Below are 26,439 nucleotides of genomic sequence, written 5' to 3'. Positions count from 1 at the left end.
GAAGACATTTAACTTGTCTACAAAATTTTTAACTGTTTGTACCTTTTTTAGCTTCAAGTTCTACCTTAGTTTCACTGGCATTCACTATGGTAGACATTCGATCACTACTAACCCTTTTGGTGAAAACGGAAACAAGAAAGGCATTTAGCACTTACATGACTTCCACATTTTTTATTATTGTCTTTCCCCTCTCATTGACTAATGGGCCGACCCAGTCCTTGGTTTTCCTCTTGCTTCTAATGTATTTGTAGAATGTTTTCTTGTTACCCTTTATGTCTCTAGCTAGTTTAATCTCGTTTTGTGCCTTGGCCTTTCTAATTTCGTCCCTATAGTCTCGTGTTTGTTTTTTTGTATTAATCCTTCATAATTTGACCTAGTTTCCACTTTTTATAGGACTCTTTTTTGAGTTTCAAATCACTGAAGATCTCCTGGTTAAGCTAAGGTGGTCTCTTGCCATACTTCCTATCTTTCCTACACAGTGGGATAATTTGTTCCTGTGCCCTTAATAATTTGTCTTTGAAAAACTACCAGTTCTTTTGAGCTGTTTTTCCCTTAGACTTGCTTCCCATGGGAACTTACCTACCAACTCCCTGAGTTTGCTAAAGTCTGCCTTCTTGAAATCCACGGTCTTTTTATTCTGCCGTTTTCCCTCCTACCATTCCAGAGAATCATTTATCATTTCATGATCACTTTCATCCAATCTACCTTCCAAATTCTCAACCAGTTCCTCTCTATTTGTCAAAATCAAATCTAGAACAACCTCTTTCCTAGCTACTTTTTCCACCTTCTGAAACAAAAAATTGTCTCCCGTGCATTCCAAGAACTTGTTGGATAATCTGTGTCCGGCTGTATTAGTTTCCCAACAGATGTCTGGGTAGTTGAAGTCCCCCATCACCACCAAGTCCTGTGCTTTGGATGATTTTGTTAGTTGTTTAAGAAAAGCCTTATCCACCTCTTCTTCCTGGTTAGGTGGTCTATAGCATACTCCTACCATGACATCACCCTTATTCTTTTACCCTTATTATCCTTACCTTGAGACTTTCAACAATTCTATCTCCTATTTCCATCTCAACTTCAGTGCAAATGGATACATCTTTGATATACGAGGCAACACCTCCTCCCTTTTTTCCCTGATGGTCCATCCTGAACTGTACCCTTCTATACCAATATTCCAGTCATGTGTGTTATCTCACCTAGTCTCTGTGATGCCAACTATGTCATAGTTGTGATTATTCACTGTATTTCTAGTTCTTCCTGTTTATTCCCCATACTTCTTGCATTAGTATACAGACATCTAAGATACTGATTTGATTTCCCCTCTATGTTGCCTCTTATCTCTCTCTCATCCTAACTGTAATTGCCCATGCTCCCCCCTTCCCCCCCAGATTCTGACCCTTCACCCAGATCTTCATGTTTTTGACTTACCTGTGGGCTTTTGTCTCCTGCCCCTGTCAAACCTAGTTTAAAGCTCACCTCACTAGGTTAGCCAGTCTGTATCCAAAAATACTTTTCCCCCTTCCTCAATAGACCCCATCTCTGCTCAATAGTCCTTCTTCCAGGAACAAAATCCCATGGTCAAGGAAACTGAAGCCCTCCTGGTGACACCAGGGATTCAGCTCCAGGATGCCTCGGTCTCTGTTTGAACCCCTACCCTTGACCGGAAGGATTGAAGAGAATGCCACCTGTGCCCCCAACTCCTTCACCCTTACTCCCAGAGCCCAGCAGTCACTTCTGATCTGTTCAGGGTCATACCTCATATGTATGTGAGTGCCCACATGAATGATTAGCATGGGTGAGCAGTCAGAGGGCCAGATTGTCCTCGACGATCCCTCTGGAACAAGTATGGCAAGAGGATAAAGCAAAATCTAATAATAAATTTGTATAGGTATCATTGAAATGTAATAGCACCGGTGACATTTCTAGTCAACATGATTATCGTCATCTTTTTCATTGTGATATTTGTCAAGAGTGCATGGGTTACCAGTTTTCGTTGCCTTTGTGTGTGCGAAGTTCTGTGCAGGGAATTTTGCTCTGACTGAAGAGACAGTTGATTGTGCAGCAACACCTACTGGTACAGGCACAAATAAGGTCTTATAGAAACTCAGATGCCATTGTGCCCTTGAAGAATACAGGAAGTAGTTCAGCATACACATTTTTCCATCCATGTTGTGATGGTGAACTGATATACGGCTCACCTGTGTGCGAAGGCCCCCAAATTTTTGTTTATCAAGATGTTTTTTTGAAATGCTCTTCAAAACTGTCCTCACATGGTGGGAGTTTGGCCAGTGACTTGTCGTTTTTTGATGGCTAGATTCAGGCACAAGCAATTCAGGTCTCTGTGGGTCTCCTTTTCTTTCTTGCTCTGGTCATACAGCACTGCTACCAACTTCCTTGCTGCAGAAATTCTGACTTGTCCATTATTTTCTCCCAGTTTGGCAAGATCTCTGAAGCAGTAAGCTCCCTTTGTTTTCACAACATTAAACACAATTTCCCCCCTGTACCAAATAGGGATGGTACAGAATCACATCCCATTAATGCATGTGCAGCAGGAAGTATGTTGCAGAAGTCAGGAGTGAGTGCATCACAAATTGCATGCACTGATGTGAGGCAACACTTGTCAGTTGTGCTAGAAATGGTGCCTGTTTCAATCCACGTGTTATCTGTGTGTTCATTTTTGGAAAGTAGTGAACATCAAGGATGAAAACATTTGTATCAGGTGACCTCCTTACTATGGTTCTTTTGACACCAAGAAGCCCAAAAGCCATATTGGCACATACAGCATGCAGAAGCATCCTTGTGTCTGCTTCCTCTTGAGTACTGTGCAAGTCTTGGGCTTCTTCACCACCTCTACTAATGATGGACTTCGCTACTTCACCATTGGAAAAGCCTCCAGCAAGGAGGAGTGTTGGTGTTGAGTGTGCTCCTATGCTCTCTGGTGCTTTTTGAACCCTAGATTCACAGATGAATTTTACAAATGACTGCTTGTTGGATGTCATCTTTAGAAACTTTCCCATGGTGGCACAGAGAGCATCCACCAATCACCTGGTATTTCTTGCATCCAACCTTAGATCATGTCCAGCACTCTCTTTTTGCAGTTTTCACAGAGTTACTGTTATCATATCTGTCAGACTTTGATTACAGGATTCGTGTTGTCAACTGCTTTTAGGACCTGCCTTCAGTACTCAGCAGCCAGTTCATTGAATGTGGGAAATTTGTCTCCAGCTATCATTTGTATGACAGCCCTGGCATCTCTGATCTACGCTGTCCTGGCAACTCCGTTTCTTTGTTGTATGCTCTTAGCTCACGGATTCTTTCTGCTTAGCGCTTCCAGCTGATGCCCTAAGTGAACTTGGTTTTTATTGCTCCATCAGCATGGAAGAGGAATATAGGCACAGATCCTATTGGGTGACTAAGAACAGTTCCGTTTGAAACATCACCGCTACATCTTGCTAAGGACAAGGCTCTGCAGGAAAAAAACTTCTGAACTGATGGCTGTTGTGATTTCTCTTCCCCTGCCATTTACATTTGGTTATCTTGGCAATTTCAGTAAATGTTTTGATGCCAGATTTCTTGACTGGGCTATATGTCCCATCAGAATCAAGTGCATCTCTCTCAAATCGCTCCATTTGTTCTTCACCAACATCTTCTGTTTTCAGTAGAGACTTGTGTACATCCTATGTTACATGCAGTCTGGTAGATATGTTGATAAGCGCCACAGGATATGATTCATTGTCATATAGTAAAATCTGTAACATGCTCTTTTTCCCTCTTAAGTGAGAAGGCAAGACTAGTTTGTGGACTTTTTCTTCACTATTTCTTGTTAGGCCACTTCTTTCTCTCATAGCCTTGGCATATTCATAATATGAAGCTATGTATTCCCATCTTTAGCACTAATACTGACCTATGCATAAGTGTCACTGAATTAAAAAGCTAGTTCAAAGGCTAGCACTGCATACATAGGCAATTACAAATTAAAATGTTCTAGCAGGCAGACTAGATGCTACTTTGTATCTGCAATAGCTTATAAATGAAGAAGCATTACATTAAGAATTCACAACAGAGTCCTGTGGCACCTTATAGACTAACAGACGTATTGGAGCATAAGCTTTCGTGGGTGAATACCCACTCCGTCAGACAGGTATTCACCCACGAAAGCTTATGCTCCAATACGTCTGTTAGTCTATAAGGTGCCACAGGACTCTGTTGCTTGTTACAGATCCAGTCTAACACGGCTATCCCTCTGATACATTAAGAATTCATGTTCATTTATATCTACCCACTATGCTATACAAACTGTGGGCATGCATTCTAGTGCTACTGGTACACAATCTTCAGTGTGGGAATGATGTGGTCAGCAAATTTCAACTGAAAACTATTGATAACTGTTGTTACTTCTGAGATACTTTGACAATTAAGAATATGTTATGTCAAAACATTTCATGGTAGTATATTAAGGACCAACACAAAGTACTCCACTTAGGAAGGAACAGTCAGTTGCACACATACAAAATGAGAAATGACTGCCTAGGAAGGAGTACTGCGGAAAGGGATCTGGGGGCCATAGTGGATCACAAGCGAAATATGAGTCAACAGTGTAACGCTGTTGCAAAAAAAGCAAACATCATTCTGGGGTGTATTAGCAGGAGTATTGTAAGCAAGACATGAGAAGTAATTCTTCTGCTCTACTCCGCACTGATTAGGCGTCAATTGGAGTACTGTGTCCAGTTCTGGGCGCCACATTTCAGGAAAGATGTGGACAAATTGGAGAAAGTCCAGAGAAGAGCAACAAAAATGATTAAAGGTCTAGAAAACATGTGGGAAGATTGAAAAAATTGGGTTTGTTTAGTCTGGAGAAGAGAAGACTAAGAGGGGACATGATAATAGTTTTCAAGTATATAAAAAGTTGTTTACAAGGAGGAGGGAGAAAAATCATTCTTCTTAACCTCTGAGGATAGGACAAGAAGCAATGGGCTTAAATTGCAGCAAGGGCAGTTTAGGTTGGACATTAGGAAAGACTTCCTAACTGTCAGAGTGGTTAAGCACTGTAAGAAATTGCCTAGGGAGGTTGTGGAATCTCCATCATTGGGGAATTTTAAGAGCAGGTTGGACAAACACCTGTCAGGAATGGTCTACTCTAGATAATACTTAGTCCTGCTTTGAGTGGACTAGATGACCTCTCGAGGTCCCTTCCAGTTCTAGGATTCCAAAATGTTGATATTAGCCATATTTGTCATGTTAAACAGTTTCACCATTGGGGCGGGGGGGGGGGGGGGAAACGGGACGGGACTTGCCCATGCAAAACCAATACAAAGTCTTTTAACACGTTGTTTGGTAGATTTGACCAAGAAGCACCATATTAAGGTGTTGAAGTTAATTTAAACAGTAAAAAATTGTAAGTATAGTCATATCGCAGTGTTTCTGGAATTGTGCAACAAATGAGACTTTTTCATTTACCTCACCTACAGGCTTACAGCACCACTTGACAGTTCCTCATTATACCTCATCTAAACATACAGAAAATAAGCTTTCAAATTATGTGTGTAGGATGGGTACATTAAGCTCCAAAATTATAGACCTTTTTGGAGAATTGCTGCACACTTGTATAGCTTTCACTTAATATAGATGCACCGTCTGTTTATTCTGTAAGTGCCATGACTAATAACGATTGTAGTGAAAATGCTTCTCATAATAACCACATTTGAGGGAATGTAACAGGCTTTGACAATAATTTTTTCACATATTTCATAATGAAGTGTTCAAGGTATGAAAAGAGCCTAAAGCCAGGTCTGCACTAGAAAACCGTGCAAGCCCTCCTATTGTAGCTTCTATTGGCAAAGAAGTGCTTTTGTCAATATATCTTATACCAGTTGGGTGAGCAAAATAAGCTATACCAGAAAAAGCACTTTGATGCCAGTATAACCGCATCTACGTTTGGGCTTCTGCCAGTATAGACATATTGCAAAATGTCTATCCCACTCCCATGACATTACTTTACCAGCAAAAATTTCAAGTGTAGACCTGACCAAAAAATTCCCTATAACCATTTCAGACTTCATGCAATTTCTGTCAAAATGGTTCCTTAAAAAGTGTTAGAAATAAAAGAAACAGTATAGCAGGATAGTTACCTTTGTGTGTAATGTAAATTTAGGAAAATACTTGATTGGAGAAAAATACTTCCTAATTCCTATAACAGGAGCCTCCAAAATGTCCCAAGTAAACATAGGCAAATTACCACAAGCCTAAAGGCAGCCTTTTACTTCACCCCTCCTGACAAAATGGCACAGATTAATAAAGATGAATCTAGGCTTCATAGAGGTGTTGCTTGCAGAGACTACAGTCCCCCACATGCAGTGCTTTATATTGAAACCAGTATAAACTCTGTGGATTTAAGCTGAAACGTTACATGCTGGAACCAAGGTTTGCATCTCCATGTAAAGGTGAAGATGGCTACAAACTTCTTTGAGAACACTGGACCACTTTTGTCCTGCACACCATGTTTTAGGGTTCCTTGTGCCTACAGTTTAAGTGTAGTTGTTGTTTGTTTTTATTAGGTGAACCAGAATGTCACTTTGAGGATCCTTTTACTCATTAGATATGACTAGTGATGATGGAACGTTTTCAGCCATGCTGAACAATTCAAACAGGTTTTGTACTGAATTCATGTACCGCTAGATACTTTTCAACAGTTCTGATAAACTATCTCATGGATTTTTCATTCTGTAGCTTTTTTACAGGAAGTGGGATGGGTTTCGAGGCCTTCATTACCTGCTCTGGAACGCTGGTGGTTGCAGTTTGCACAAAGAGAGAATATGCAACAGTGATGCTGCCAGAGCATTGTTTGTGTGATTCCCTCTGGGTAAGATCTGCTACTTGCTACTTAAATGTACTTTGTTTAGCCTTAGCTAAAGAGAAGCAGCTGATAATCTTAACAAGCGATTTAGTTTTTTTCTCTTGAATAAAGACACATTCCACTTCTAAAGATAAGGCCTAATCCTTAAACATGTGAGTAGATCTTATTGTAGAATTATTTGTTTCATAGGGTTTTGAGGGCAGGATGAGGGTATATTCCTGGGTGTGACTTAACAGTGAGAGGCTTTGAGGAGTTGCTGTTTTTATTTATCAGCTGGCTGAGGTAAATTGTTGTCTCCATTTAATTAGTTAATGCTGCTGGCTTGTGGAATTAATTTGTTCATTAATATTTATGCTATTGGATGGTTATTGCAAGTCTGTTGTCAAGGGGCTTATAAGTTTTGTATATGTTTTTAAATGGTAAATCTAAATAAATGTCAGTGTGGCTACTTAGGCAAATAATGATAACAGGATAGGATCTGTAATCACAGAATCCTAGAAATGTAGGGCTGGAAGGGACCTTGAGAAGTCAATTCCAGCCCCTTGCATTGAGACAGGACCAAGTAAACCTAGATCATCCCTGCCAGATGTTAGTCCAAACTGTTTTTAAAAACCTCCAATGATGGAGATTCCCACAACCTCCCTTGGAAGCTATTCAATAACTATAAGAAATCCTTATAGTTAGAAAAAAATGCCTAATCTCCAATTTAAATCTCTCTTGCTGCAAATTAAGCCCATTGTTTCTTGTCCTTCCTTCAGTGAACATGGAGAACAATTGATTGCTGTCCTCTTTATAATAGCCCTTTACATATTTTAAGACTGTTAACAGGTCCCACCTCAATCTTCATTTCGTAAGACTAAAGATGCCAGGTTTCTTTAACCTTTCCTTATAGGTCAGGTTTCCTAACCTTTTATCACTTTTGTTGCTCTCCTCTGGACTCTAATTTCTTCATATCTTTCCTAAACTGCCCAGAATTGGACACAGTATTCCAGCTGCGGCCTCACCAATGCTGAGTAGAGCAGGATAATTGCCTCCTATTAAATATAATAGTTCTGCTAATTTTTGCAACTGCATCACATTGTTGACTCATATTCAATTTGTGATCCACTATAACCCCCAGATCCTTTTCAGCAGTACTACCATCTAGCCAGTTATTCCCATTTTGTAGCTGTGCATTTGATTTTTCCGTCTTAAGTATAGTACTTAGCTCTTGTTTTTATTGAATTTCATCATGTTGAATTCAGACTGATTCTCCAATTTGTTAAGGTCTTTTTGAATTCTAATTATGTCCTCCAAAGTGCTTGCAACCCCTCCCATCTTGGTGTCATCCACAGATTTTATAAGGATACTAATGGTTACTGTATCTGCAATCTCTGTAAAGGGGCCGTGTCAGTGTTATGGTAATTCTCCTTAAAAAACGTCAAAGGAATAGAGAAGAAACATAAATGCAACTGGATCAGTTAGATGGCTCCTGAGTGGTGGGATGTGTTACAGGACCTTCTAAAGTTTATAAACTATAATTTAGTTCAAAGTCTAAGGCTTAGAAAATGTGAATAAGTTACTCTGTTGCCCCATCCCATTCCTAAGGCTATATTTAGGGACTGCATTGCATTATTATGAAGGGCGTCACATGTCTTTTTTTCCCCCTCAAAAATCTTTCAGTGATTCTATAAAAGTTTGTGGTCTGCTGTAATTTTTTCACCCATTTAATGGTAGCAATGTTGGGCAGACGTGCAGAATTCTTTTGTTGCATTTTAATAAGAATCTAATCAAACTGTACTGTTATATTGCCTGTCCAGCACAACATAACTATTGTTCATATGCCTGGAAAGAGGCCCTTTGGTCAAAGCTTTGTCTACATCTACGTCAATGGACAACAGAAGATCTCTGCCCCACTTAGATTTCCTGCCATGAATGAAGTAAGTCTTTTCTTCCCATCAGACCGCTATCCTAGGGATTTCTTGCAGAAGAAAGGTTTGTAAAATGGCAGTCAGATAAAACAAAGAAATAAAAAGGGAAAATGGGTCATCTGTGATTAAAAACATGATAGAAGCTGATTAGCAGTTGTTTTCATTTTCAAGTGTTGAGGATAGCTAAGTTCATCCCCAACATGTCTCTTTGGGCCATCTCAAATACAGCAGAATAGAAGAGGACTTGATGTTGACCAATAATTATCTTTTGATGGTGATTCAGTGGCCTGTGTAACCTCGTGTTAGCTCCTTCTATGTGAGGTGTTTTTTGTTTTTGTTTTGCTTTGTTTTTTTTTAAACTACTGTCACAATTAGCACTAACTGCCTCCCTTGTTGGCAGTCTTGCCAACGAAGATGGTAGGTTAATGCACAGCGGAGAACTACCTTGTCTCACTAAGAGGTGGTTCTCAGTACATTTGAGAGCACACAGGAAGTTTGAGTAATCTTGCATGTGACATTGTCTGTGCTGTATTTGGTTAGGGGATACATTAATAGGGACATTTCTTTTCAGTGCTGTTAACTGATCATTTCTACATGCTAAATACTAAATTAACCTTAATAAGCACAAGCCAATAAAATGCCAAAATGATTATACATAATATGTGGATGCTGTTGTAAACCATTGCTCCTTTTTGTGGAACAAGTCCGTTTTAAACCTGGGTTACAATGTTATGATACTGAGCCATTATTTTTATTTTTATAGGCCCCAGTTCTGCAATCCTTCTTGGTTTGGGGCATATATTCATATGAGTAGTTCCATTGACTTCATTATGACTACTTGCATGACTTACATGCTTCCTGTAAAGGTTGAAGAATCAAGTACTTAGTTATTAAAAGTAAACATAACTGCTGACTGTAAGACAAAACTGTTGATTTTTTTGATGCATCTGTGAGAGCTTTAGAAACTCTAAAGCATTCATTCAGCTTCTTTTATAAACATTGAGTGGGAGGGGTATCTCTTGCTGCACAAGATGGCCTGGGAAGATGGTACTGAAGCTTTTTATTAGTGCAAGCAATCAAGCAGAATACTTCATATGACAAGATTATTGTAGAAGATACATCTTGCTTAAAGTATGATCCAAGGGGAATGGTCTGCTGGGACAGAAACCTTGATGCTCCCTGCAGAGGCCAGTAACAGGCCAGGGAAACAAATTACTCCTGCTTGGAGAAGGATTAGTATGCACTTTCTAGTGCTTTTTGGGCATAATGTACACCAACAATGTATTGCTGTCTTTCTACACCTTTTTCCTCAGTCAAGGCAGATTTGCTCTGAAAGGTCATTAGATTTAGTTCAACTCACTTATTTTTTATGTTTAATTTTGTGAAAGTCTCAAGAATTTTTGACATTTGGCTGTAACATTATTTTATTTATTTTTATTTTTATTCCGCCGTCATCTCCAGCCTTTTACTTCTTGCTGCATTGGTTCAGCTGGTCAGAGGACAACCACTCCTCCTCCATCTCAGATACCGGACCCACCCTTCTCTTCCCCGATTACGCCTCATCGAACATCTCTAGGTGGGATTCTCTCTCCAGCTAGTTGGGGCGGACTGCTTGGGAAATCAGAATTGATCACCAAGTTGATCTCCGCGGGTACCCAGGACAGTGAATGGGGATGTCCAACATCACTGGAGGGCCAGCTTGGGTCAGTTATCATCTTCCATGAAGCACTGCAGCCCTCGCAGGTGAAAGCTTTATATTTGGCAGGTAAGTGGTTGTTGGTGGTGGTTGTATAGTGGTAACATCTACAAGCCTAGCTATGGACCAGGATCCCATTGTGCTACGTCTGTACAAACACCACAACAAAAAGACGATCCCTGCCCCCAAAGAATTTACAGTCTTAAGTACACAGCTTGTACTGTGCCAAACTGGTAGATATGTCCTTCAAAATAAATGTATCTTTTTATAGTAACACATTTATGTTATACTATATTTGCTATATTTACACAGATTCTCCTATTCCCTTATTATGCATCAAATATATAGACATGCAGAGAGGTCCACAAAAATTTATATCCACCAATCCTGAAGAGGTGTTAAAAAAAAGCTTAGACAGATATCGACCAATTTGGGCTCTCATTTAAATGAGTGAAATCTGAAGTATCTCCATTAACTTCAGTGGAGCTACTCTGGGTTTAAACAAATTAAACTGAAAGCAGAATTTGGCCCATTAGCTAAAAAAGTTGAGTAAAAATCTTTAGTTGGGTATTAAGATTAGGCAATTAAATTACTCAGTTAAAGGCCACAGCTTTGTCCATATTGATTTTCATCTTACTTTTGCATGTGTTTTAAAGATATTTTCAGTGTGCTGAAGTATCTGTTTTATTATTGGTCCAGATCCAGTTTCAAAAACCTCATGTATTATATAACAATTAATAAAACTTAAAAATAAGTCATACTTCTGTGTGATCTTGAAAAGAAAACTAAACTTGTCTGAAGGGCTTGAAAGGCTGAGCTCTTTGAAGTGTGAACCACTTGTATAAGCTCTGCAACCTTGAGTGTCTTTTCACATTATTTGTTAACATATGGGCATGTAAGTGAGAGTATTCAAGTGTATTGCTGTGGTTGATAAGCCACTTAGAAGTCATTCAGCCTTGGGAGCTCATCCTTTAGGATTTACATTAGCAATTGAAAGATGATCTTTTCCAGAACATTTTGATGATGTGTATAAAACGATCTTTAAAAAGATTAGGTGTATGAGTTACATGATGTATTATTACTACCAAAAATTGTAAAAAGAATGCACTTTGATAAGTGAATAATCACAGCATTTTAAAATAAATGTAATCTCATTTTGTTACTATATAAAGCTGGCTTCAGGATCTGATCTTCCTAACTGCTGATGGTCTTTAGGGAGAGATGACAGTTGAGTGTAAAATGGAATATTTGTAAAGACAAAATACTGACAATTTTTGAACATACAAATCTCATTTCATATAACTTAATTTGTTTTTTAGCCAGAGGTTTATTTGTAAAGAGTAAAACCCCATGGAATCAGTTATTTTTTTTAAATAATCTTTTGGTTAAGGAGATATGTCAAATATTTGGTCAGGATATGTGTAGTTCAAGTGTCCTATTTGTATCTCTAGCAGAGTGTAGCGTAGTAAAATTTATTAACACAAACTTTAAATCTAGCATGTACATAAAAATATTTTACAGGCCCAAACTGTCTAACTCCATGGAAATCCCAAGAGTCTGAAGTGGCCGATCTGCCCAGTAAAGTGCTTCTTCACTATACACCCAAGGTAGTAATCAGCATGTTTTCCATTTGCTTAGATACTTTACAGTAGTTTGTTTTTTCTAAAGGTTAAAACATTCTGAACAGTAGCTTTAAATATCTACAGATTAACTTGGATTAACTTTTAGAATGGAACAGGTTTGCTTTTATGGACAAAGTTTTCTTTATTCCTTAAAGTGATGTTGTCCGGCTATGCCGGAAGGACAGGAGACACTGGCTGTGGTTTAATTAGGCCACAACTTTATTCCTAAATGTCTGTGAGTACCCAGCAGATAAAAGTGTACAGTGCAAGTAATTCCATAACAATTTACATATACACAGGGGGAGTGCTGTCAGCCCCACCCATCAAGTGAGGTTGGGGGGTGGGGGCTATGAAGGAGAGAGGGTTGGCTCGCTGATGAACCAGTCATAGCCCCGAAACTCCTATTTCTGCTCCTTTAAAGAATACCTCTTTTAAATCCTTTACCAATCCATTGTATCTGATCACCATATCCTTTCTCCATGGAGAACCTGCACTGGATATCTGCCACAAGGAGGCTCCAGCAATTAGCTTGTCTGCTTCCCCCCGCATACCTAGCCAGGCTCCCAGACATCTACTAATGTCCTCTTTAATATTGGCCAAAAACTTGTCAGCTCCCAAATCTAATAGGGTAGACCCTATCCTCCCTGAATCATTCTGATGCCCCCTATGCTAAGTCCGGATGAGAAATTACTGATCCCCCAGTGCCACCTATGGATTCGGCCACCTCCCTATTCACATACCTCCTACACTTGTCAACCTAAGGGGGCTTCACAGCTCCCCCGCCACACCCTGCGGTGCAATTTGTCAGACCAGATAACTTTTCCCTGGAGTAAAAATTCCAGGATCTGCCCCAAGTCTCTTTTAGCTCTGATCAATAAGTCCACCCTTCTACACATTCCCTAATAATTTTCCCCGAGGTGAACCACAATCAGATCTGTTTGCCAGAAACTGGAAATGGATGACAGGGGAGTGAGCACTTGATGATTACCTGTTCTGTTCATTCCCTCTGGGTCACCTGGATTTGGCCACTCTCGGAAGACAGGATACTGGGCTAGATGGACCTTTGGTCTGACCCAGAATGGCCATTCTTCTGTTCTTATTTGTTGCCTGCTCAGAGGCCATCACAGTGTACAGATGGGCCATCAGCTGGTCCCATAACATGCCCCGCTCCCCTGCTAGCTCAGGATTGCCTCACCACTGATGTCCAGCTGCACACCTCCAGACAACCTGGAAGCCTACATGTGTGCCCAGTAAACAATAGTGTGCCCACAGATCTACACCGCTGTCTGCCTGGCCTGCCAGTGTCTGGAATACAGACATAAGGGAAAATTAACACTGATTCCCCACCTGGGGTCTCACATACGTTCTTTTTGCTTCAGAATGTCTACACCCAATTGCCTGAATTGCACTAGCCCCCAGACCTAGCTGGACCACTACTGTTACCACCCCAATCCTGAATGAGTGGGAACCAATTCATGTGCTAAAGCCCCAACCCTGTCAGACCCCGTCTTAAAACTGTAACAAACTAGTATGTTGTGAGGGGATTCCCATCGTCATGAATCAAGAGGGACCCATTCTTTCCTGGCCTTATTGCCACGTATGCCCTCACAGCCTCCACTCTGCAGATCCCAGGCTCACCATAATGAATTCATCCTGGCCTCCTTGATCTGCCTTTGACATCTTCAAAGTTAATATCACCGATTGCCCCTCCCAATATATATCTCTCAATTCTAAAGCTCTTCCCGAAGAATCCCTACAGGACTCAAGTATTAGTTTGCTGACCCTAAAGCTCCAAAAAACGCTACCGGAAATGCCTCCCTGACTCTGCAACTTACAAATGTAGATTTGTTTTTGTTACAAAAACTGCACTCAAAGATAAAACAATGTAAAACTTTAGAGCCTACAAGTCCACTCAGTTCTATTTCTTGTTCAGCCGATTGCTAAGACAAACAAGTTTGTTTACATTTATGGGGTCCTACCTGTAATTCCCCATCCTGTAGTGCACTTTCACAATAAAGAGATTGCACTACAGTACTTATATGAGGTGAATTGAAAAATACTATTTCTTTAGTTTCTTTTTTACAATGCAAATATTTTAATTAAAAAATAAAGTGAGCACTGTACACTTTGTATTCTGTGGAATAATTTAAATCAAAATATTTGAAAATGTAGAAAACATCCAAAATATTTAAATAAATGGTATTCTGTTATTGTTTAACAGTATGATTAAAACTGTGATTAATCGTGATTATTTTTTTAATCTCCCGATTAATTGCAATTAATATTTTTAATTGTTTGACAGCCCTAATGGATACCCATTGCAGTATTGGACAGAAAGGACTCCCTTTCATGCCCTGCCTCTGCAACTTCCCTCTGGTGCTGGTCACACTCTGGTGCTACCAGCCTGGTCATTCTGCTGTCCTGCAATCTGTTTGTTCAAATGTTCTGGCTGTGGGTGACCCACTACACCTTGTAAGCCTTGTAGTGCTATGGAAACAATTTTGGAAGCAACTACCCAGATGTCTTGAATCAATTCTCTGTTGGCTACCGCACCCGCAAATTCAGCTAGTTCACCATGGGGAGTGTTTGCTTCCCCAGGATCCATGCTACTTCCCAGCAGAGGGGAATCCATTTGGTAGACAGACCACGTTGGGAACCACCTACCCCAGTCCTTGCCCGTGCAGTGAAGATCCCACATCCCCGGTCTCCCATGGTCTCCCAAGCCCCACTCTGTGCACCCTGAACTGGGTTTGGAACTTCCATCCCTGGCTGGAAGGGGGACACCTTCGCTCCTCCTGTTCTCACAAATCTGCTAGAGCCCTGCTCTAAGGAGTTTGAAACTTCTTCCCCTTTTGCCCCAAAAACACTTGCTTCTCCTGCTGCAGGTTGGAGGGAGGACGCCTCCCCCCTCCACCTCCCTGTTCTCACCAGTCTGCTACCATGTGGAGCCACTAGAGAGTGAAGTTTATGCAGCTGTTCCTGCTGCACAGCTGGTCCAGTTAAAAGAGTGGGGTGGACCTAAATAGTCCCCCCTTTCTTCCAGTCACCTGAGGTGGGGGATGGGTTACCGTCCCCACACTAACCTGGTCTGAAGCTGCAGCACTCTGGCTGTCTAGCCTTTAAAGGGATCACACACCTTTTCCTACAAGCCAGACAATGGCCCCCACTGCTTAATGTGGGGTGAGGTCATTTTACATGATATTGTGGAATAAAACTTAAAGAACCACAGCTGGATGGCCCTTTGGGGTGGTATCAGAGTGTGAGTGTTGTGAGCCTGTTATTCTCGCCCTCCTGCTTTTACTGAAAAATGGTGTGTTTTGTTTCCCACCCTTTTAGGGTTGGTAGCTTTTTCTGTGCATTTTACTTTTTGGTTAGAATGTTTGAATAAACTATCTCCCGGCACCGGTATTAATGCCTCACTTAGTATAAAGGGTATGAGTCAGCACTCTGTCCTGAAGGACAAGTTGATAATCTAACTAATTTCCATTGACATGAGTAGTGTGGGTTCCTGGATTAGGCCTTGCACTGTCCATAACTAAACTATAGATTTGTGTATTTTATTTCTCATTCTACCAAAAGGCCAAGAATGCTGTAAGTGGTGAAATTGTGAATAGTGAATCCAAGATACTAGGAAATGTATTCTGGGTATCCCACATTGTTGAAATCTTGCCATTAGTATCACCACAATGCTGTTTCCTGCCTTACCTCAGTATGCCATGCACTCTTATGTAAATTTATACAGGTAATTCAGTGACCCTGAATTTGTTTCAGAAGTAATGCTGAAGCTCATATTTTCTTCCTTTTTTTAGGCCTGCAGAAACCCAATCTGCCTTGACCTGTCCACAAATCTTTTACATGGAAGACTAACTGGAAACAAAGTAGTGAACTGGGACATCAAGGTAAATTAATATTAAATCATCACAATCTGATGTAAATACAAAGTAGTTACCGTATACTGGATGCTTAAGGAGTGCTAGATGTTCCCATTGTGCAGGAGCAATATCACACATAGCAGTGTTTTCAAGTGAATTAAGCTAATTTTAGGGTTGTGGTGGTGTCAAAGTAAATTTTGGGAAAGTGGAGTCAGGCTAACACAGTCATAGATAATGTTTCAAAACAAATTTAAAATTAAAATATTAACAAGTTTTGGGGTACTGCGAGTAATACGTTTTATATTTTGAGAGCATTTTATGACCTCTACTTTTATCACCCTAAATCTTCAAAGTGTTGAACAAACATCAGTTAATTAATTTTCCTAGTCCTCCATTTAGGCCAATGTTTCTCTCATGTTCCCACTTCCCCAGAAATACTCTAACGATTTAGTTCTTGCAGATTCATGGAGAGAGGAAGAGATTCACTGAGTGTGCACCAGCTTAGTCTATTATGTCACTGTTTACCTGTTTATTCACTAACTCACCCATCTGCCAACTCATTCGCACACACTAATCTCAAAGATCAGAATCACACCTAGTGTATATACGAGCAACATTGATTTCCAGGTCTGACTTTGACCCAAAAGTATCATCTAGGCTAGGGCTCACTTACTTGGTATACAAATTGAAATGAACTACCACGCTGGAATCCTCAGGTACAAAATATTTTTTTCTTCTTTGAGTGCTTGCTCATGTCCATTCCATTGTAAGTGTGTGTGCTCGCCACATGCAGCAGTGCCAGAAGTTTTGCCCTGAGTAGTATCCATAGGGGATCAGCTCTGGCACCCTCTGGAGTGGTGCGCGTATGTGCCGGTATAAGGGTCGCCATCGGCTCCCCTCTCCCTCAGTTTCTTCTTACTGCCAGTGATGGTGCTGGAACGTCTCCTTGTTTCAGCAAGCTTTTCTGTCTCTACTGTGTCTAGTAGTAAATTTGTTTTATAAACTAGTTTAGTTAATAGTTCCCTTAGTGTTAAGTTAGAAATAGTTAGTTAGTCCTGTACGGGACTCGGCCGAGGTAGGGGGCATGCCTCGGTCCCTGGGCTTCAAACCTTGTGACTGTTGAAAAAACATATGGTAGTCAGTGATCCCCGTAGAAGCTGCCTGAAGTGTTTAGGGGAAACAAGTGTCACATTTGCAAGAGCTTCAGGCTACGGACTAAAAAGAAGCGGGACATTCATCTCCGAGTGCTCCTTATGGAGTCGGCCCTTGCACCGGCCTCAGAACCAACAAGATTGCACTCTGCTCCAAGCACTTCAGCTTGGTCCAGAGCATGCTGCCGGCACCAACCTCCAACCGGTGCCAATCCTCATGCCCGGTACCAGCTTGGTTGAGAAGCCCTTAGTCAGCTCCTGCCACTCCATCCTGACCAAGGGGAATAAATTGGAGCTGGGTGAATAGCCCGGTGCCTACCTGGTAACTGGCCGCACCAGCCAGTCTTATTAGCCCAGAGCTATAAAGGCTGGGAGGAAGCCAGAGAATGGGGGGGAAAGGGAAAGAGAAAAGTCAAGCACAGAAGGAGGTGGGAGTCTCCTAGTCTGTTGCGGGCTAGGCCTGTTGAAGGCAAAGTAGCTGTGAAGCCTGTATACAGTTGGGAACTCATGGTGGGAAATCTACTGAGAGTAAAGAGCATGGGTGTTGCACCAGACTGAAGTGTCCCTGACTCGTTGAAGAGGGAGGCCAAGGGGCCGAATACCAAGGGGCGCACCTGGACCCCGTTACACGTGGGGGCTTGTCCAGGACTACAAGCCACCGCTAGGGCGTGGCAATCCGAAGATGGAGGGAACCTTGCAGTGGCTAGCCAAGCTGCAGGAGGAGATGCAGAAAGCACTGCAGGCCTTCCAGCAATCCCACCAGGTGGAGAGGCAGGCCTTTACTCACCTGACAGGCCGGACAGCAGAAGACTCTCCAGGACTTTATCAGAGAGCAGGCCAATGTGCAGCAGCAAAAGCTGCAAAAGCTGGTGAGGCCCCCGGGAGGAGATGGCACCCGCACGCCAGGGCTAGTCCTATGTAAGATGGGCCCCACCCATGAGCCTGATGCCTTCCTTTATACGTTTGAGCGGGTGGCCATGGGCACTGAATGGGATAGGGCAACCTGGGCCCTATGACTGGCCCCCTATCTGGCCGACAAGGTGCAGGTTGCCTATATGGCGCTAAACAATGAACAGGCCACGGATTATGACATGGTGAAGGTTGGCCTGGTGGATGGAGGGTTTGAGGTCCCAAACCTTTGCCTGGAAGCTGACGGACTGGGCCACGTGTTGGCTGGACACCCAAATGGTGGGGGAAATCATGGAAAGGGTGATCCTAACGCAGTTCTCCAGGGCCTCTAAGAGACTATGCAAGTCTGGGTCCGGCGACACCAGCCAAACATGGTAGAGGCCGCTGTTAAATTGAGAGTACGCGGAGGTGAATTTTCCTCGAAAGGAGGGTAGGACATGCCGAGACCTAGAGTGGGGGAGGAAGCCTTGAGAACTCCCCTCCCCTGGGAGAAGCCCAGAGAAGAAGGAGACCACCAAGGGAGCCCCTAGTCTCCCGGAGCAGCTTGTATGCTGGCGATGTGGACGGCCAGGACATAAATGTAGGGACTGCCGGAGATGGAATGTGGCCTAGCCAAGTTTTGCAGCTGGACTGAGGTTGGAGGGTGGAAAAAGGAGCGAGGGCTGGCCACCATCCCCATGCAGGTGAGGAGGAAGACCTAGAGGGGCTCAGGGGACACGGTCTTGGCCCACTCGCTCATTCAGAGGGGACTGATGAAGCCACATTGGTTTATCCCCGGGGCAAGGATGAAGCTGGAATGCATCCAAGGGGATTGAAAGCCCTGCCCCATAGCCCAGGTGCCCCTAGAAGTAAGGGGCAGATTTGCCTGGTAATGGATTAGGGTAGTAGAGGAGTTACTGTACCCCATGGTACTGGGGACAGACTGGGATCCCTTCCCAAAAGGGTCTGACCTGATTCTGGTGTTGGAAGGTGTGCTGTTTGTGAGCCCGCAACCACTGTCTCCCTATCTGACCTCGGTTGGGGAGTGCATCTCGATACACTGCAGACTCAAGGGTTATGGTCTCAAAAGGAGCTTGCGTTGCATATAAATGTCAGGGAACTCAGAGCCATCCACCTGGCTTGTGATATCTTCCTTCCCCAACTGTCCGGCCGGGTGGTGCAGGTGTCGACGGACAATATGGCTTCCATGTTCTATGTCAACAGGCAAGAGGGAGCTTGATCATCAGCTTTGTGCCAGGAGGCCTTCCGTCTGTGGGACTTCTGCATCCAGCATGCAATCCATGTGGAAGCCTCTCGCCTCGCCGGTGTCCAGAACACACTGGCTGATCTCCTTAGCAGGTCCTTCTTTTCTCACCATGAGTGGTCCCTTCACTCAGAAGTCGTCAGAGTGCTCTTCCAGAAGTGGGGAGCTACCTGAGTGGACCTATTAGCCACCAGACGGAACAGAAAGTGTCATCGGTTTTGTTCTCTCCAAGGCCTTGGCAGAGGCTCGCTATCTGATGCTTTTCTCCTCTCTTGGTCAGGAGACCTGCTGTACGCCTTTCCGTCAATTCCGCTCATCAGCAAAGTCCTCTCAAAAATAAAGAGGGACAAGGCACGGGTCATTATGATTTGCTCCAACATGGCCTCACCAACATTGGTTTGGCATGCTCGTGGGGCAGCCCGGTGGCCACTTCCAAGCTGCCCGGACCTACTCTTGCAGGATCACGGTAGACTCCTGCACTCGAACCTCACCTCTTTCCACCTCACAGCTTGGATGCTGCGTGGCTGAATCCAGAGGAACAAGCCTTCTCTAGTCGGGTACAGCAGGTTGTCTTGGAAAGCAGAAAGCCTTCCACCAGAGGAACTTACCTGGCAAAATGGAACTGTTTCTCCTGCTGGGCATCAGAGCAGAATATCTCCCCGACTCAGGCATCTCTGCAGTCCATCCTGGATTACCTGCTTCACTAAAAGCACCAGGGTCTCGCCTTCTCCTTGATCAAAGTTGACCTGGCAGCCATATCGGCCTTCCATCTTCGCATCCAGGATAGATCGGTGTTCTCGCATAAGATGTTGATCAGGTTCCTGAAAAGCCTTGGAAGACTCTTTCCACCGATCTGGGACCCAGTTCCCCAATGGGACCTCAACCTGGTCCTCTCCAGACTCATGGATCCACCCTTTGAGCCTATGGCTTCTTCCCTTTCCTACTTGTCATGGAAGGTTACATTCCTTGTAGCTATTACCTCAGCAAGACATGTAAGATTAAAGCCCTCACTTTGGAGCCCCCATACAGGGTATTCTACAGGGACAAGGTCCAGTTGCGGCCCCATCCGGCCTTCCTGCGAAAGGTGGTGTCGCACTTCCATGTCAACCAGGATATCTTCCTCCCAGTGTTCTGTCCAAAGCCTCACACAACCAATAAGGAGAGGCAGCTCTACATTCTAGATGTCAGGTGTGCCCTGGCTTTCTACCTGGAGTACACCAAGCCCTTTTATAGATCAACCCAGCTCTTTATCACGATCACTGACAGGATGAAGGGCCTTCCAATGTCCTCTCAGAGGATTTTGAATTGGATCATCACCTGCATCCGCACTTGTTACAAGTTGGCACAGAATGTGCCTCCACCAGTAGTGAAGGCTCACTCAACTAGGGCACAGGTGTCTTCAGGTGTCTTCCTGGTGCATGTCCCTATCCATGACATCTGCAGGGCCACAATGTGGTCTTCAGTTCATACGTTCACAATGCTTACTCCATCACCCAGTAAGCCAGAGATGACACTGGTTTTGGCAGAGCTGTGTTGCAATCGGCACTCCTACCTGCCTCCGTGAACTCCTACCTGCCTCCAGTGGTACTGCTTGGGAGTCACCTACAATGGAATGCACATGAGCAAGCACCCTAAGAAGAAAAGACGGTTAACTTTCGTAACTGTTGTTCTTCGAGAAGTGTTCCATGACCCACCCTCTTTCCCCCCCTGTTGGAGTTCTGTCAAGAAGGAACTGAGGCGGGGGGGAGCCAGTGGTGCCCCTTATACTGGCGCATACGCGCACCACTCCAGAGGGTGCCATAGCCGGTCCCCTACGGATACCACTGAGGGAAAAACTTTGGGCACCGGTGCATGTGGCGAGCGCACACACCTACAATGGAATGGACATAAGCAGCACATCTTGAAGAACAACAGTTACAAAAGGTAACCGTCTTTTGAAGTGGGGTTGACCTGAGTTGTGAGTGTAGGGAATTTGTAGTAGAAGACTATAGTTGAGGACTAATATATGCACAAATAAATGGGAGCTGTCTGCAGTGAGCATGAAGTCCAGACTCTTGTGAAAGACTCCCTGTGTCAGTAATAGTGTACATTTAATGACAGCTATTCTGTACTGATACTCACTCTGTCTCTCTCAAAGTGAATGTTGTAGGAGAATAGGCTTTGTGTTAGTTGACTGATATGCTTCCAGAAAGTGTAGGAACATTTACTAGTTAATTTTGGGTGGTCCAATTTATATGAACAGTTTAAAAATGCCATGATTTTGTTATCCTTGCCCAGAGGTGTAAGAATGCTGCTTGTACACCACTGGTTCCGTGTGGAGCTATGTTGAGCATAGTTCTGCTCAGCAGAAAGTGTGAAGAGCTCATTATGGGATTGTCAGGAGCCAGCAGCCCCCCACCTCCAATTGTGGTCTTTAGAAGACACTGCATAGGTGCTGGTGGGGGCACTGTTTAGGAATTCTGTAGGGTTAAAGAGAAACGAAATAGCAGTCTCAGACTTCAGACAAGTGTTCTGCATGTTAACTAGTTGGCTTGTGCTTGTGCCTATGTAGCATATCTCTGCACTGCCTCTGAGAGGTGCTTCCTGTTTTGTTCTCACAGAGACAGCAAGGGCCTATTGGAGAGATACATTAGGTGTGAAAAAACTTGACAAGGGCCTGCAGGAGAGGGATTCTGCAGGCTGAAGAGAGAGGTGTTGTGAAGAGGTATGGGGTGGAGCGAAGCAGTGGAAGGAGATAGTAATGAGAGAGATTGGGAGGTAAACGTTGGAGAAGGAGAGTGGTGTCCCCTTCCCAGTACCCAAAAGGAAGAAGTGGGGGAGTACCCACATAGTTTTTGGTGGTTTTTGTTTTATTGTTTGTTCACCTGAGATGTCTGCGTATGAGAGAATGTGGAGGTTGGCCCTTTGTCCAAGTGCTTAAAATTAAGAATACAGTATAGACCCAAAATAATCATGACATAAATTTAAAATAATTATTTTTAGTCTGTAGATATGGTATGTGCTGTGAAATCTCTCTTCAAAAATCAGTCTTTCAGTTGTGACCATTCGTGTAATTTATTAAAGAACTCTGATACACTTCAGTTTTCAATGCACCGAGAGCATAACAGGTATCCCTGGCTAGCTTGCTAACCGCTTATTGAATTTGTCAAATTCCCTATTAGTGTACAAAGGATGATGAATTTTAGGAGATAGTAAAGGAGTAGTAAAGGAATATAGGTTTCATTAACATTACTTAGCAAATGAAATAATTTGAGTTATCATTTTATTTGTATTTAAACTTTCTGAAGCAGAGACTTTTTATAGGGACACTATTAAACTAAAATTCACGTGTATCTAAACTTTTTAATATACTTTTTAGTGTTAATTCAAAGAGATCAGAAGAGAGAGTACATTTCTTTCTGTTCTCCAGTATATGTATTTGACAGTATTTTCTGTCATGTTGTCTATTTCACTTAGAGTGAGTTTCTCATGTTATTTGTCAGGTGTTTCATGCAGCAACAGAGGAGAGAAAAAACAAATTGTTGTAAAATAACAGAAGTTAGCTGAAAGACTTGCAAACAATTGTTGTCTGAAACACCTTTAAACCTACTTTTAAAACTGTTGTGAAGTTATTACTGTTCTTTTTAACTAGTTTCCAAGTGACATGGAATTCTGATTAACTCATAAGTACATAAGTGCCCTTCTTATTTCTTTTACATTAAATATTAAATAGGTATTTCTTTTACATTAAAAAAACAACAACAAAAACCCTACAAATTTGTGCATGCTTTCTCTCTCCTCCTCCCTATAGGATATGATAAATTGTATTGGTGGATTGAATGTGCTGTTTCCACTACTGGAGCAGATCAGTTTTCTCAGTGGACAGGTGCCTGAGAGGTCTGAAGGGGAAACTATACCTCAGGAACTGGTGACTCCAATAGAGGGAGACTGGGTGGTGTTATCATCCACAAAGGCTTCAGGTAGGAAAGTACTATAGATTTGAGACCATATTAAAGTTAAAGGTTTAATAAAAACAGAGGACTACAACAGTGGAACGAATTGGTTTATATGATTACATATTAACTCTATTATAGTAGCCATGCAGTTTTAATAAACTATTTTTACTCTGAGTTGGACATCAAATAAGATAGGATTTCAGCACTGTTTAAAATTAACTTCAAGAACACACAGGACACATTCATAGAATGAATTTAATAGCAGTATTTTGCTGTATTAACTTTATGTACTGAGTCAAAATGTGCACATTTATTTCTAAATCAAGTGGTTCTTTTGCATATCTAGAAAAATAAAAAAGGGCCTGATCCAAAGCCCACTGAAGTCAATGGCACATTTTCCCATTGTTTCAGTGGGCCCTGAATCGTGTAGTATTTCATGTTACGAACCAGTAGCCTGCAGAATTTTAGTTAAATTACTGAAGTTCTTAGTAATTTATGAATATGCTTTTAAAAAAACCCATATGAAACCACAGATTTCCCTCTTTAAATTTTAAGAAAACTATTTTTAAGTAGCTCTTCAGCTGTGCTGAATTAACAGCTTGAAGAGAATTCTTGTAATCTTAGCAGAAGCCTCTTAGAAATTAAGACTTGTGAAGGAATATGATACAACTTTTGATTTTGCTTCATTATTTCTCCCTCCTAATTTAAAGTAGTTCTAGGTATAATAGGCATATCCGGATGTGGGGAAAGAGGAAGAAATGTATGTGTAGAGCAAGTGCAGATCATGCGAAAGACGATCCAGGTTATGGCTTAGAGAAGAGTATCTTGCCCAGTGCCACAGGTGAATGGACAAAGCAGCTGAAGTCACGACTAGCATTTGCTTTGTTCTGGGGAAGCATATAATGACTTTGCCTCAGTATCACCGGATCTAAACACCATCTACAGCAAGGTAGCAAATATCAGTGGAGAGAGCAAGCTCAGAAAAATAGTGGAGAATAAAAACACTTGATTTCACTTCTTATTCCTCCTAATTTGACACAATAATGAAATGATAAAAAAGGGTTTTAACTGAACACTCTGTTTTGCAGAGGCTCGTCTAGAGAAGAATATTGTTGCAACTTTCATCTTGATGATAAAGCATTTTATTCAAAGACACCTTATTAACCAAGATAATCTCATTCACTCCCATGGAGTTGCTACCCTAGGAGCCTTGTTACAGAAGGTGAGAAGTTATTTCTCATGTAATCAGTGTTATGGGTGAAATCCTGATTCCACTGAAATCCATTAGGCCATGGTTTCATTCTAAATGTCAAAGGTTTTCTGAGGTTCAGACTATTGTCAAGCGAGTATCTGTGCTTGCTGGTGCATAGGAACATAGAGTTAGCATAACTAACTTTGTACTTCCCTTCTGTCTTGCATATGTACAGATACAATACATAGACTAGTATAATATTTATACATTCTTGTAGATTTCTGAAAACAAGATGTTATGATCACATTGATGACTCCTAGTCATAGTGTTCTGTTCCCTCCCTCTGAATCATCTGGCACTGGACACAGTTTGAAGACAGGATACTAGGCCATTTGGACATTTAGTCTGACGCAGTATGGCCATTCTTATGTTTTGCTGTGTTTGTTATAGATTTCCCAGTTCAACTATTTAAACTAGAACAAAAATCAGATAAAAATTTCTGTCAAAAATCTTTAATTCAGATGTCGAATTATTGAATTATTTCAAACAGCTGTTTGGTTTAACAGAGTTGTTGTAAGGAAAGCAAATACTGTATTGTTGTGCAAGACTAGGGAGTTGATCTGATTTTAAATATCAGTTTAATAGAAAATGCATATGCTGCGCATTAAATAACTTACTATTATATCCCCTGTACCCATCTGTTCGAATTTTAGGTGCCAGGCAGCTTGATGGATGTGAATGTACTGATGGCTCTGCAGTTATTGATAGAACAGGTCTCTGTGGAAAAAAATGTGCAACTTTTGCAACAGATGTATCAACATTTACTTTTTGACTTTAGTATCTGGAACCGTGGAGACTTCCCTTTCCGGATTGGTGAGATCATACAACTTGAGATAGTTAGCTAAAACACAGTACCTTTGCTCTTCATAAATCCCTATCTAGGTTCTAATGGAAAGCTTTGTATTTTAGGACATATACAGTACCTTTCCACAATCATCAAAGACAGCAGGAGGCTCTTCAGAAAGAAGTATGGAGTGCAGTTTCTGCTAGACACACTCAGGATTTATTATGGGTATGAGGTTTATGCTCCTTAATTTGTTGTATGCAATTGTTACCTTTTTCACAAAAGACCAGGCAGAAAACATGAATTAAAAGTGAGAGCTCATCAGGTTTTTGAGTTTAATTCTCCTTTACCTAAATTACTACTTTCCCTTGACCCCTGTGTTAGAACTAGACTGTAGCAAGCCGGGGCCAGCTCTAGGCACCAGCAAACCAAGCACATGCAGAATTTCAGAGGCGGAATTCCGGACACCTTTTTTTTTAAAAAGCAGCAAAGAGTCCTGTGGCACCTTATAGACTAATAGATGTATAGGAGCATGAGCTTTCGTGGATGAATATCCACTTCTTTGGGATCTTCAGGACAAGCTTTCACCCTTAGTGTGATAGGCTTACATCAATTTATATCTGCTTATAATTTTCAATGGTGTCTTCAAGGAAAATGGCTAGAGATTTATTTATAAAAATGAAAATTGAAATGCTTTTACATTTCTATTTAGATGGTAAGCTCTTTGAGACAAGGGCCATCTACTCCCTAGCATAACGAGGCCCTATTCTTGGTTGCCCATTAGGCACTACCATAATAAAAATGCTTAGTAAAAATAGTAAGTCCCCAGATCAGGTTTAGGTCCACATCTGGGGGTTTATCAGGCTCCAAAACCCAGTTCTGTTTTTGGCTACTCCCACTTTGTCATCTTGAATATCAGCCCAAGGATAAGGTAGCAGGGTTACTAAAACAAGTAGTGGAAGTATTAGCAGAGTGATATTTATAAATCATAAATTGTGTAATGCAAGAAATGGTTTTTTTTTTTTAACTGACCTTTTTTCCTTGTCTGTGTTAGTAGTGGCTGTAAAGACAGGGACTTAGCTCCAGATGACCTCAGAACAATACAAACATTCCTATATGGACTGATCAAATATTTCCTAAGCAAAGGTGGGACACATGAAGAAATACAGAGCATCATGGGATATATAGCTGCGACCAGTGAAGAGGAACAGGTAT

The 26,439-nt window shown here is 41.9% G+C and overlaps 1 protein-coding gene across 4 annotated transcripts in view; it reads left to right on the top strand.

The window, feature by feature from the left end:
* NBEAL1 (neurobeachin like 1) overlaps window positions 1-26,439 on the top strand; it is a 152,694-nt gene that overhangs the window by 74,317 nt on the left and 51,938 nt on the right. For 3 of the 4 annotated variants that reach the window (XM_054043889.1, XM_054043888.1, XM_054043885.1), the window contains 10 exons: window positions 6,724-6,856; window positions 8,650-8,769; window positions 10,222-10,525; window positions 11,978-12,063; window positions 15,888-15,977; window positions 23,044-23,212; window positions 24,277-24,410; window positions 25,094-25,253; window positions 25,350-25,452; window positions 26,279-26,435. In XM_054043889.1, coding sequence (XP_053899864.1) covers window positions 6,724-6,856; window positions 8,650-8,769; window positions 10,222-10,525; window positions 11,978-12,063; window positions 15,888-15,977; window positions 23,044-23,212; window positions 24,277-24,410; window positions 25,094-25,253; window positions 25,350-25,452; window positions 26,279-26,435 — 1,456 coding nt within the window. The remainder of the gene's footprint in view (window positions 1-6,723; window positions 6,857-8,649; window positions 8,770-10,221; window positions 10,526-11,977; window positions 12,064-15,887; window positions 15,978-23,043; window positions 23,213-24,276; window positions 24,411-25,093; window positions 25,254-25,349; window positions 25,453-26,278; window positions 26,436-26,439) is intronic. The other variant, XM_054043887.1, reaches the window with a different exon arrangement.

The sequence above is a fragment of the Malaclemys terrapin genome, chromosome 11 (assembly GCF_027887155.1).
Source record: "Malaclemys terrapin pileata isolate rMalTer1 chromosome 11, rMalTer1.hap1, whole genome shotgun sequence".
NCBI classification, from domain to species: Eukaryota; Metazoa; Chordata; order Testudines; family Emydidae; genus Malaclemys; species Malaclemys terrapin.
This window is presented reverse-complemented; position numbering and strand designations above follow the sequence as displayed.